Source organism: Bubalus bubalis, chromosome 1 (assembly GCF_019923935.1).
Source record: "Bubalus bubalis isolate 160015118507 breed Murrah chromosome 1, NDDB_SH_1, whole genome shotgun sequence".
Taxonomy (NCBI): Eukaryota; Metazoa; Chordata; class Mammalia; order Artiodactyla; family Bovidae; genus Bubalus; species Bubalus bubalis.
The window spans coordinates 81,493,998-81,505,579 of NC_059157.1; the positions used below are offsets into that span (position 1 = coordinate 81,493,998).

The 11,582-nt window shown below is 39.4% G+C and overlaps 2 protein-coding genes across 3 annotated transcripts in view; one reads left to right on the forward strand and one right to left on the reverse strand.

Moving 5' to 3' along the window:
- The window catches only part of CGGBP1 (CGG triplet repeat binding protein 1), a 99,816-nt gene extending 96,301 nt beyond the window's left edge, over positions 1 to 3,515 (reverse strand). The window contains exon 1 of the mRNA XM_025282399.2: positions 3,466 to 3,515. The gene's annotated coding sequence lies outside the window, so the exon portion shown is untranslated. The remainder of the gene's footprint in view (positions 1 to 3,465) is intronic.
- Positions 3,516 to 3,587: 72 nt separating this feature from the next.
- C1H3orf38 (chromosome 1 C3orf38 homolog) lies at positions 3,588 to 9,729 on the forward strand. Of its 2 annotated transcripts, none has more exons than XM_006057825.3 (3): positions 3,588 to 3,948; positions 6,953 to 7,191; positions 8,815 to 9,729. In XM_006057825.3, exons 1-3 carry the CDS (start codon positions 3,588 to 3,590, stop codon positions 9,388 to 9,390), a joined length of 1,176 nt encoding a protein of 391 aa, XP_006057887.2. In that variant the 3' UTR covers positions 9,391 to 9,729. The 2 variants fall into 2 exon arrangements, with proteins under 2 accessions (XP_006057887.2, XP_006057888.2); XM_006057826.3 differs by having other exon boundaries at positions 8,818 to 9,729.
- Positions 9,730 to 11,582: the final 1,853 nt, after the last annotated feature.

Genomic DNA, 11,582 nt, shown 5'->3' on the forward strand with positions numbered 1-11,582 from the left:
TTAAACAGGATGATAAGAGATGATGATAGCACTTTTGATAACTGCTGAGCAGGGGAAATAATGAAGTAAGGGAAAGACAGCCACTCGGACATCTGAGGGAATGATGAATGTGCCAGGTAAGAGCAAAGGCTCTGAGGCAAGTACCTGCATGGTAAGTTTAAGACATAAAAAACAAGAAAACCACTGTGACTAGTCTGAAGAGACTAAGAATAGGAAATACAGACTGAGGTAAAAGATTAAAGCCAAAGTCTTTACAATGGGCTGTAAGACTCTAGACTGCACTATTTGATACAGTAGCCACTAGCTACAAGTAACTGTTAAAATTCAAATAAAATTTAAAATTCACTGACTCGGCTATACTAGCTGCCTTACAAGAGCTCAATGGCTATGTGTGGCCGGCTGACAGTTACTATATTAGCACAGATGCAAAATAGTTTCATCTTAGAAAGCACTTTTGGAGAGGTGGTTCTGTATCAGTGGTTCTCAACTGAGGGAATTTTGCACACCACCCCGCCCCCCACCCCAAGGAACTATTTGAGGAAGGAGATATTTTGGCAGCCCAACTAGTGGAGAAGGTGCTACTGGCATCTATTGGGTAGAGGTCAGGGATGCAGTTGGGCATCCTATAATGCACAGGACAGACCCACAAAAAAGAATTATCCTGCCCAAAATGTTAACAATGCCTCTGTTGAGAAACCCTGCTCCAGATCAATCTTGACTACAGCTCTAACCTCACTTCTTACCGCCTTCTCTTTGCACAAGCTGCTCCAGCCTCCTGGCCTCTTTCCTATATGCCAAGCATTCTGTTTGTTCCTCAGAACCTCTATTGCTGCTTTTTCCTAGAACACTCTTCTGTGGTTCAGTCTCTTACTTTTTTCAGATTTTTCTTCAGTGTCACTTAAAGAAGCCTTTCTTCACAGCCTGTATATACTATCAACATCCTCTCCTCCATCCCTCTTGACTTCTCGCCATAGAATTTCCTGGCATTATTACATTTCTGTCTCTTACTAAAATGCAAGCTCCAATAGGACTGGAAAAGGTCAGTGTTCATTCCAATCCCAAAGAAAGGCAATGCCAAAGAATGTTCAAACTACTGCACAATTGCACTCATCTCGCATGCTAGTAAAGTAATGCTCAAAATTCTCCAAGCCAGGCTTCAGCAATACATTAACCGAGAACTTGCAGATGTTCAAGCTGGTAGAGGAACCAGAGATCAAATTTCCAACATCCGCTGGATCATCGAAAAACCAAGAGAGGTCCAAAAAAACATCTATCGCTACTTTACTGACTATACCAAAGTCTTTGATTGTGTGGATCACAATAAACTGTGGAAAATTCTGAAAGATGGGAATATGAGACCACCTGACCTGCCTTGAGAAACCTGTATGCAGGTCAGGAAGCAACAGTTAGAACTGGACATGACTGGTTCCAAATAGGAAAAGGAGTACATCAAGGCTGTATATTGTCACCCTGCTTATTTCACTTATATGCAGAGTACATCATGAGAAACACTGGGCTGGAAGAAGCACAAGCTGGGATCAAGATTGCCAGGAGAAATATTAAGAACCTCAGATACTCAGATGACACCACCCTTATGGCAGAAAGTGAAGAGGAACTCAAAAGCCTCTTGATGAAAGTGAAAGAGGAGAGTGAAAAAGTTGGCTTAAAGCTCAACATTCAGAAAACGAAGATCATGGCATCCGGTCCCATCACTTCATGGCATATTGATGGGGAAACAGTGGAAATAGTGTCAGACTTTATTTTTTTGGCTCCAAAATCACTGCAGATGGTGATTGCAGCCATGAAATTAAAAGACGCTTACTCCTTGGAAGGAAAGTTATGACCAACCTAGACAGCATATTAAAAAGAGACATTACTTAGACAACAAAGGTCCATCTAGTCAAGGCTATGGTTTTTCCTGTAGTCATGTATGGATGTGAGAGTTGGACTATCAAGAAAGCTGAGCGCCGAAGAATTGATGCTTTTTAACTGTGGTGTTGGAGAAGACTCTTGAGATACCCTTGGACTGCCAGGAGATCCAACCAGTCCATCCTAAAGGAGATCAGTCCTGGGTGTTCACTGGAAGGACTGATGTTGAGGCTCAACCTCCAATACTTTGGCCACCTCATGTGAAGAGCTAACTCACTGGAAAAGTCCCTGATGCTGGAAAAGATTGAGAGCAGGAGGAGAAGGGGACGACAGAGAATGAAATGGTTGGATGGCATCATTCACTCGATGGACATGGGTCTGGGTGGACTGCGGGAGTTAGTGATGGACAGGGAGGCCTGGCGTGCTGCGGTTCATGGGGTCGCAAAGATTCAGACACGACTGAGCCACTGAACTGAATTGAAAAGACCTATAATTGTTCCCAGCATAAAGAACAGTGCCTGGCAAGTTAAAGTGAGGGAGTAGTGCTCAGTAAATACGTTAAACACACACACACTTTGGGCATGTCTTTCATGTGGCTCCGCACCAGGATTATGAGCACTTATCTCTTTATTTGCAACACTCCCAAAGGCTTCTCAAAGAAGGGTATGTGTCATTTCTCACGGTAGGCGATCAACGCTTAATGAAAAACGAAGAATTGGTATCTGATAACTGAAATGTACCCTAAATGACATCCACTGGCAAGTCAGTTTAAATATGCTTCGAATGCCTTATCTTTAAGACTATATTCACAGCACATTTTGACTGATATTTAGCTGTAATATTTACATAAAGGTTAATTTTGCTCATCTGGATATGCAAGTTTGCACATTTTAGCTACTAACTGGCAATAATCTAATTAATGTTAATAAATCTAAACGGTGGCTAAAACAACGGAAGGAGACAGAAGCCAGTGACAGTGCATTTAAGCCTGAAGTTTCCCTCTCGTAAATGTTGACACTGACAGTGATGAACTAATACATACTGGACTCTTTCTAGGCGCTACGGTTCTTCACCTTCCTCCCCCGCTCCAACAACCCCATCAGGTAAGTATCTCTACTGTATCTATTTCGAGACAGAAAACTGGGAGACCAAAGAGCTTGCTCAAGGTCACAGTTAATAAGTGACGGAATAAAATTCTGGCAATCTGGTTTTCAGAGTCCCCAACATTAAACCATTCCCAATATTGCCTCGACTAAAGCCAAGCCGGCGAGGATCAGAAGAGAAGCAATAGCAGACCCCAGCTTGTTGGCCAGTGAAGCTGAAAGGCGGACAGGCGTGGCATAGGGTAGGTGATTTTCTTCCTAAACTTTTCCAAGTACAACGTTAAACAACGCCAGATTGTTTCAACACACAACTATGTAACTTAAGAATATAAAACTTCAGGTGTACCACCCAATTCTGAAGTAGCCACAGATAACTTTTGAGCGCTGCCGAGGGGCCGGCCCCGCGGGCGGGGAGGAGACGCCTCCATTGGTCGGCCCCGCTGCATCTCGGGAGCTCGCCTTGCGCTGGGGCCGCCGCCAGCTTTCCACGCACCTGTACTGCGCAGGCCTCCCAGGCGCTCTTTTGGAGGCGTGACTCCTGAGGAATTGAGGGTTTCGTTTTATCTTGTAGAATGCCGGCGTTCCGGTGTAAACGCGGAGCTTCCCTGAAGAGAGATGCGAGATACTTCTCTCAGTTCCCAGCAGCCCGGAACCACCGATCGGAGCACCGAGTTTCCTGAGTGCCCTCATTTACTACGGCTTCCGCCCACGGGTCTGGAATACCCGAGGCTCTTTAGCCGTGAACGGCCGGAAAGGCACTTCCGGTATCTGTTGCCAAGGCGCTGGCCCGCTGGGCCTAAGGAAGCGACTTTGTTGGCGGCGTCCTCTCCCCCCATTCTGGGGGTCGAGATGACGGGGCTCAGCTACACGGAGATGGAGGGCTGTCGTAACCTGCTCAGCCTATTGGACAACGATGAGATCATGGCCCTCTGCGACACTATCACCAACCGTCTGGTGCAGCCTGAGGACCGCCAAGGTAAGGGGTAGACCCCACCCCCCAACCCCCAAAGGGTGGCCATCGGAGAGATCCTCAGGCTTCGCTCGGCCCCCAGCTTGCCTGAGTGTGCGAGTGGAGGCCGTGGTATGTCTCGCTCACGGCCGGTCCGCGACTGCACTTGGACGGAACCCCCGGGAATCGTGGCCAGTATAGCTGCTGTGTTGCCCCGTAGCCATCCATGGCTCACCCCCGCCTCGCCAAGCACTGGGGGAAATGGTGGGCTGAAAATGGCGCTGCTTTCCAGGTTTTAATCCTTTAAATGTTATGGGCAGATGCTGCTTGTTTCGTTTCGAAAATTCAAGGTACGTGAATAGTGATTTTTTAAAAGAAATTCCGGGAAGTCGGCTGTTCTCCTTTTTCAGTTTCGATCAGGGGAAGAGTATCAGCTGCTGCCTATTTTCTTGAGCTTGGGGAGGATATCATAAACACTATCAGTCTGCTGCTTTATGAGCTTAAAACAACTGCTGTGATAAAAGAGCAGTAGACAGTTTGAATCTAAGTCTCTTTTTGGACTCAAATTTTTTCAGAGATGATTCTGTGTACTAGGACTACATTCAGAACCAAATAAACATTTCGATAGAGTAGATTTCATGGATTACAAATATTCTTTGGTTGTAATGTAATGAGTAGCTTAAGCCGTAAGCCTTTATCATGTTGTGTATTACCTGACTAGTTTTATTTTAAATTTGCTGAAATTTACTTTAAAATGGGAAAATTTCTGACTCCTATATTAGCTTATGACTTAAGTATCAGAGTCTGCCTCTTAAAACTGCCTTTCTCTTTTAAGACCTTTTACGTTTTCACCGTTTAAGAGGATTCATTTGAAAGTGAACCATGAACACCAAATGAATTTCTAAGACGTTAGACTGAAAATAATTTTAGAATTAATGTAGTTCTTTGGCATTTATGTATTTTACATGGTAATCACCTTCTAACACTATTGATGAATAGATTAGAATGTAATTGATGGTGGATCTAAAAGCAAACAAGAAATGAAACTACCCCATACAAAAATGTAAGGTGACGTGAAGAATGATTTCTGGGGTGGTGGAAGGGGCGGGAAGAGCATAAGAAAATATAGTCAACATCTTTAGAAAGCAATGGAATAAAATCCGAAAATACATGGTCTCTTTTATATGTACCAAATTTCCAAAAACTAAACATATAAACTTCAAGTATTGTTTATCTTGTGAAGTAAGTCTTTGATAACTACTGGGGAGTGTAAATTGGAACTACTACTTTGGAAAACAAGTTTGATATTATCTCCTAAAATGGAAGATTGCTTACCTGAGTGTTTCAAACTTAAATGTGCCCATGAATCTCTCGGGGATTTTGTTAAAATGCAGGTTCTGATTCAGTAGTTTTGGAGCAGGCCCAGAAATTCTACCTTTGTAACAGGTTCCAGGTGATGATCATTCTCCTTGCCCTTCTGGGCTGGGAGACATTAGTGTACTGGGTAGTTTCATTTCTTGTTTGCTTTTAGATCCACCATCAATTATATTCAGCATTTTAATCTATTACAGTTTTAGTCACATTCACCAATAGTGTGGGAATGTTCAAAGCAATAGTATTTGTACTTGGATACACATAATAAGTCTATAAAACAAAAGTAAATATCTTGTGATATAGTCTGTAATTATCTTAGGTACAGTACTGAAAATCAATTGACTACAGCTGTGTTTATCCACATAGCTTAATCTCAGAAACAATAAAATTACAGTAATATAATGATGGATTAGGTTTATAGACCATTCAGAGAAATACCAAACTATATTCTGTAGGGATACATGGTTGCGTTGTACTACTATAAAGAAAATTGAGGGAATTCCCTGGTGGTCCAGTGGTTAGGACTCTGTGCTTCCACAGCTGGAGGTCTGGATTCAATCCCTGGAATTCCTGGTCGAAGAACAAAGATCCCACAAGCCCCGAGGGGGAGCCAAAAAGAACGAAAATTGAGGAAATGATAGATAGCAGTTAGGAGAGTATCTACATGTAAGGTAAAGAGAGAGATGGAATAGCATTATGTAGGGAAAGGTAAAGTGAGGACCTCAAAGATACTAATTATTCCTATGTCTTAAGCTATGTGGTGTGCATATAGGAGTTCATTTTATTGCCATTCTGTATACTTCATATGGGCTCCCCTGATAACTCAGTTGATAAAGAATCCACCTGCAATGCAGGAGACCAGGTTCAGTTTCTGGGTTGGGAAGATCCCCTGGAGAAGGGATAAGCTACCCACTCCAGTATTCTTGGACTTCCCTTGTGGATTAACTGGTAAAGAGTCCGCCTGCAATGCCGGAGACCTGGATTCTATCCCTGGGTCAGGAAGATCCCGTGGAGAAGGGAAGGGCTACCCACTCCAGTATTCTGACCTGGAGAATTCCATGGACTGTATAATCCAGTGGGTCACAAAGAGTCGGACACGACTGAGTGACTTTCACTACTTTCATACCTCATACATATAAAAATAATGTTTAGTCTGTTTAACTAATTCTCTAAAAAAAAGAGACGGTCTTGGCTCTGCCACTTCTTACAAGTATGATGATTGATGCATTATGTATCCCTGACTTTCATTATTTGTAGAGTAAGGAGATTGAACTGAAAAGAATTGTAATTTTGTCTGTTTTTAGAGATTGTAAATGAATGTTGGTCTATTGACCTTATTAGAAAGAATTTTTTTTTTCTCTTATTCAGTTTTTTTCTTAAAATGCAACTATTCCTTAAAATGCTTAAATTCACAGTCTCTCACGAGAAGTAAAAGGAAGGAGGAATTTTAGGTAGGGAAATTTATAAAGAAATTTTTTTTAAAACCCAAAACCTGACAAACCACTTCCTGGTTTTTAAAAATGATAACCATCTCATTCAAAAGCAATAATGCCATGAGAAGAGTTTATAAAATATCATTTGATAGTGTTTCTGCTAACCCTGGACAAATTTACAAGTGACTCATGATTTTCTGCTAATCTTTACAATTTTCTTTTAGATGCCATTCGTGCAATATTAGTCTACAGTCAAAGTGTAGAAGAACTTTTGAGGCGAAGAAAAGTCCACCGAGAAATCATATTTAAGTACTTGGCAACACAGGGTGTTATTATACCTCCAGCTACTGAAAAACACAATCTTATTCAGCATGCAAAGGATTACTGGAAAAAGCAGTTACAACCAAAATTGAAGGAAACACCAGAGCCAGTTAAGACAGAGGACATTAGACTCTCTGAACAGGTAAAACAGATTTCATAGTGATATCCTAAACCATAGTTTTGTGTAAGAATCTTTAGCTAATCATAGATATGGGGTGACATGGTTAATTAATGTTTATTTTTTATAATTTTAGCTTTATGTCTTTTGCATCCTAAAGAAAGAGCAGTAAAGCACCAAAGTATTTTTAAAAAATTGTTTTTATTGAAGGATAATTGCTTTACAGAATTTTGTTGTTTTCTGTCAAACTTGAACATGTATCAGCCAGCCATAGGTATACATATATCCCCTACCTTTTGAACCTTTTTTTTTTAATATTTAGTAATGTATATGTGATATTTTGTTGATTTGTGAGGGAAAAATGTTTTGCAGCCCTTTATCAAATGGAGACTTGATTTTTAAAGACACTAGATAGACTGCATGCATGCATGCTAAGTCACTTCAGTCATGATCCTATGACTAGCCCACCAGGCTCCTCTGTCCAAAGAATTCTCCAGACAAGAATACTGGAGTGGGTTGCCATGCCCCTTTCCAAGATAGACTGCAGGGTCAATTTAATTTTAATTTAGCCTCTGGTTCTCTAATTTTTTTTTTTCTCCTTCTTTAAAAGAATGCTGTTGTAAGCCCTTTCTTATTTTGAAGACTTTCTTTGGCATTAAATTGCAAAAATGAAAGAAATTTTTGTTATCTATGAAAAAAGTCCCTGTTATAGTAACTTCCTCCAACTGACATTGACTGTTTGTATTTCTTTGTATTTCAACTGTGCATTTTAAATACTGTGTGAATATTTAAATACCTATTGACCCTTTAGATAACTTGAAGTTTTTAAACTACACACTCACATTAAATTAAGTGAGAGATGTTTGCCTTCACATTAGGAAAGGATCTTCTAGGGCTTCCTTAATGTACTGAAAAGAGTGTTAACTTTGAAATCATGTAGATGTGACTTCAAATTAGGGGGCCTTGTTTTCTTTATAAAACAGGCATAACAATAAATCTGTGTCATAAGACTTGTGAAGATAGAAGGAAATAGCACTTAAGTGGCGAGCACAGTGCCCAGTACATTTAGTAGTAGCATGTGCCCAGTAAATATAAGATGTTAAACATCTGGGTGAAGTACTCTGCTCTGGAATACATGGTGAATAGAATGGTAGTCTGTCAGGTGTATTTTTACAGTATTTCCTTTGGAAAACATATTTCCTGTGTATGAAATTAATCCCAATCATAGAAAATAATGTAGTTCAATCAAATTTAGAGGTGTCTTTTAAAGACTGGTTTTATTGTAAAGTTGGCTGCATATGAAATATACCACAATAGGTGTATTCATTTAAAGCAGTTTGAAAGTTTTGACAGGTAACATACCTGTGATTCACTGCCACAATCAAGAGAAAATGCTTATGTAAATCATTATTATTGACTTAATTTATGCTGATATTTTAAGAGACTTGGTTGAATCTTAATTTCTTAGCGTCAGAAGTTTAAACTGAGAGTTTCTTAAATACCTCCCCATTTTGAGAAAGAATGTACTATCATTGAGTTCATAGGTGGTTCATTTCCTTTCTGCTACAACTAGTACATGAAAACTTGACTCTGAAATAGCCTAGATAGAAAATAGATATGAGAATTAACCTTGGTTTTATTAATCAGCAGGAGAAAGAAGAAAAAAACGCCGAAAAGGTTGATTTTCGTCGATTAGGTGAAGAATTCTGTCAGTGGTTCTTTGAACTTCTGAATTCTCAGAATCCTCTTCTGGGACCACCTCAAGATGAATGGGGGCCACAGCACTTCTGGCATGATGTCAAGCTTAGGTTTTATTACAACACATCTGAACAAAATGTGATAGACTACCATGGAGCAGAAATTGTGAGCCTTCGTCTGCTGTCACTAGTGAAAGAGGAGTATCTTTTTCTCAGTCCCAACCTAGATTCCCATGGACTAAAATGTGCTGCTTCTCCCCATGGTCTCGTTATGGTTGGAGTTGCTGGGACTGTCCACCGAGGAAACACTTGTTTGGGCATTTTTGAACAAATTTTTGGACTCATCCGCTGCCCTTTCGTGGAGAATACTTGGAAAATCAAGTTTATCAACCTGAGAATTATAGGAGAGAGTTCCCTTGCTCCTGGAAGATTAATGAAACCGGCTATTACATTTGAACCAAGTGACCTAGAAGCCTTTTATAATGTAAACACTTTGTGTGGTCCCATGAAGTACAACTCCATGTAAGGCAGGCACTGGACAGTGGGATTGGAGACCAAGATTCACCTAGTGGAAGTTAGGCACTGTTGACCAGAAGAGAACTAATTTTACCTAGCCCTTGAAGCTCTGAGTACACTGTCAGTCTGAAAAATCTTCTATACAGAAATTCATCCAAATACTACATCAGCAATGTCTAAGTGATTTCATATTGGGGGGTTGACATATTTTAGTTGAAATGGCTTTCTTGACTACAAGCTAACATAGTATGTGAACACTTGCCTCTTTTCTACTTGAGTTGCAGCAGATATTCTGAAAATTTCATGCAATTCGTCAAATAAATCCCACTTCAGATGTTGTAACTAACAATGTGCCTTCGAAACTGGTTAATATTTTCACTTAGTGGGTATTCTGCTGCTATCTGTACTTTTCATGTGGGGAAAAAATTAATAGTGTTCAAGGCTTCCCCTTTAAGTTTTTCAGTTACTTTTGTCTAAATCTAAGTAATTTTACAAATGCATCTTATGACAGTATTGCTTTAAAAAGAAGTACATATATTAGAGATGTTTAAAGTCAGGGGTTATTTTAGAAACTTGAATGACATTCTCATAGAAAAAGTACAGAAATTTAGCTGGTGGAGAAAAATTTCATTTGCTTTTTAAAATATTTAATGAACGTTTTTCAGAGTTAACTATTGTCCAAGCTAAATATCTTATAATATGCAACGTTTTGTGAAGTATTTTGGGTAATAAGTGCTGTTCTTAAAACAGAATTTTTTCTTTAAGCTTTCAGCTAACAGTTTTATAGAGCATTTATTATACTGTTGAAATTTTTTAAAAGGTATACCCAGTTTGTAATTTAAATGAATTTTTTCTCTTGAATGACCTTAGGTGACCAATACCCCACATTAAACATATATTGAGATATATTCCCACATCATAAAATTATTAGGATTTTTTCACTTCTAATTTGTTTTACTGGATTTGAGTTACAAGATTAGATTGCCAGATTACACAGTTGCTTTCAAGTTTAAATTCCTTATCACCCAGCAGCTGCTTGCTGAATCTGAATTTATTTAATAATTTTAATTTGCAGAAATGTCATTTGGAAAAAAAATCAGCTGGGAAATGTCGTGATGAGGTGCTTGTACATATTAATTTTTTAACTTTAGCTCAGCTCATGATCATCTAGGGTGACTTACAAAATTTTGGAAACAGGAGGAAAAGAATGATCTTTGTAATTTTTTTTAGTGCCATGCCTCTTATGAAGAGTACAAATTCATACATCCCCAAATAAGAACTTAATAAAGGAGGGAAATCCCTTTAGTTTGCTGTAAGAATAGTGCTTTGTTTAGGTTTTTTTTTTGTTCTTTAAGTTTGAAGTATCATTTTAACATGTAATTGATAGATATCCTTAGTAAAGGATAAAATTTAAAATTATTGACGTTTTCTTTGTTCTATTGCTGTCAAATACTGTAGAGATAATACCAAAGGAAGATGCTCAGGATGGGCAGAAATTACCTGTAGGTATGTTCAGTATTGAATTTTTGAATGTGTAATGTACAAGTTAGGCTGCATGTCCCTTCAGTCACCCTTTAAAAATGTGAAATCTTTCTGATACACTAAATGAGAATTCCCCTGGAGAAGGAAATGGTAACTCCAGTATTCTTGCCTGGAACATCCTATGGACAAACAGGGCTACTGTTCATGGAGTCACACAGAATTGGACACAACTGAGTGACTAAGCACAATTAGAGCTATATTTTATTTCCTTTGAATCCCCACAGCTGGCTACACAGTGGGATCTAATGTCCAAGTGAATGGGTGAATGAATGAGTAAAAGACATTTAACCTACTGTATAAAAGACTTTTTTTGCATCTAGATTTTGTCTTTGGTTCTAGTCATTAGTGGTGGTCTTGGGGTTATATAATTTGTTGGAATTTAATATGTAGATGCACAAACTTTTAGGCCCCAAATTAGGATAAAATTTTAACTTCCCATTAAAATTTACTGACATAAAGGTCAGAGTAGGATATACTGGAGGGCCCTAAGATGGCTTGGAAAAGAAAATGGCAACACACTCCAGTATTCTTGCCTGGAGAATTCCATGAGCAGAGGAGCCTGTCTAGCTACAGTCCATGGGGTCGCAGGAGTTGGACATGACTTTGTGACTAAACCACCACCACCAGCAAGATGCCTAGAAACAGTTTTGGGGAAGTGTG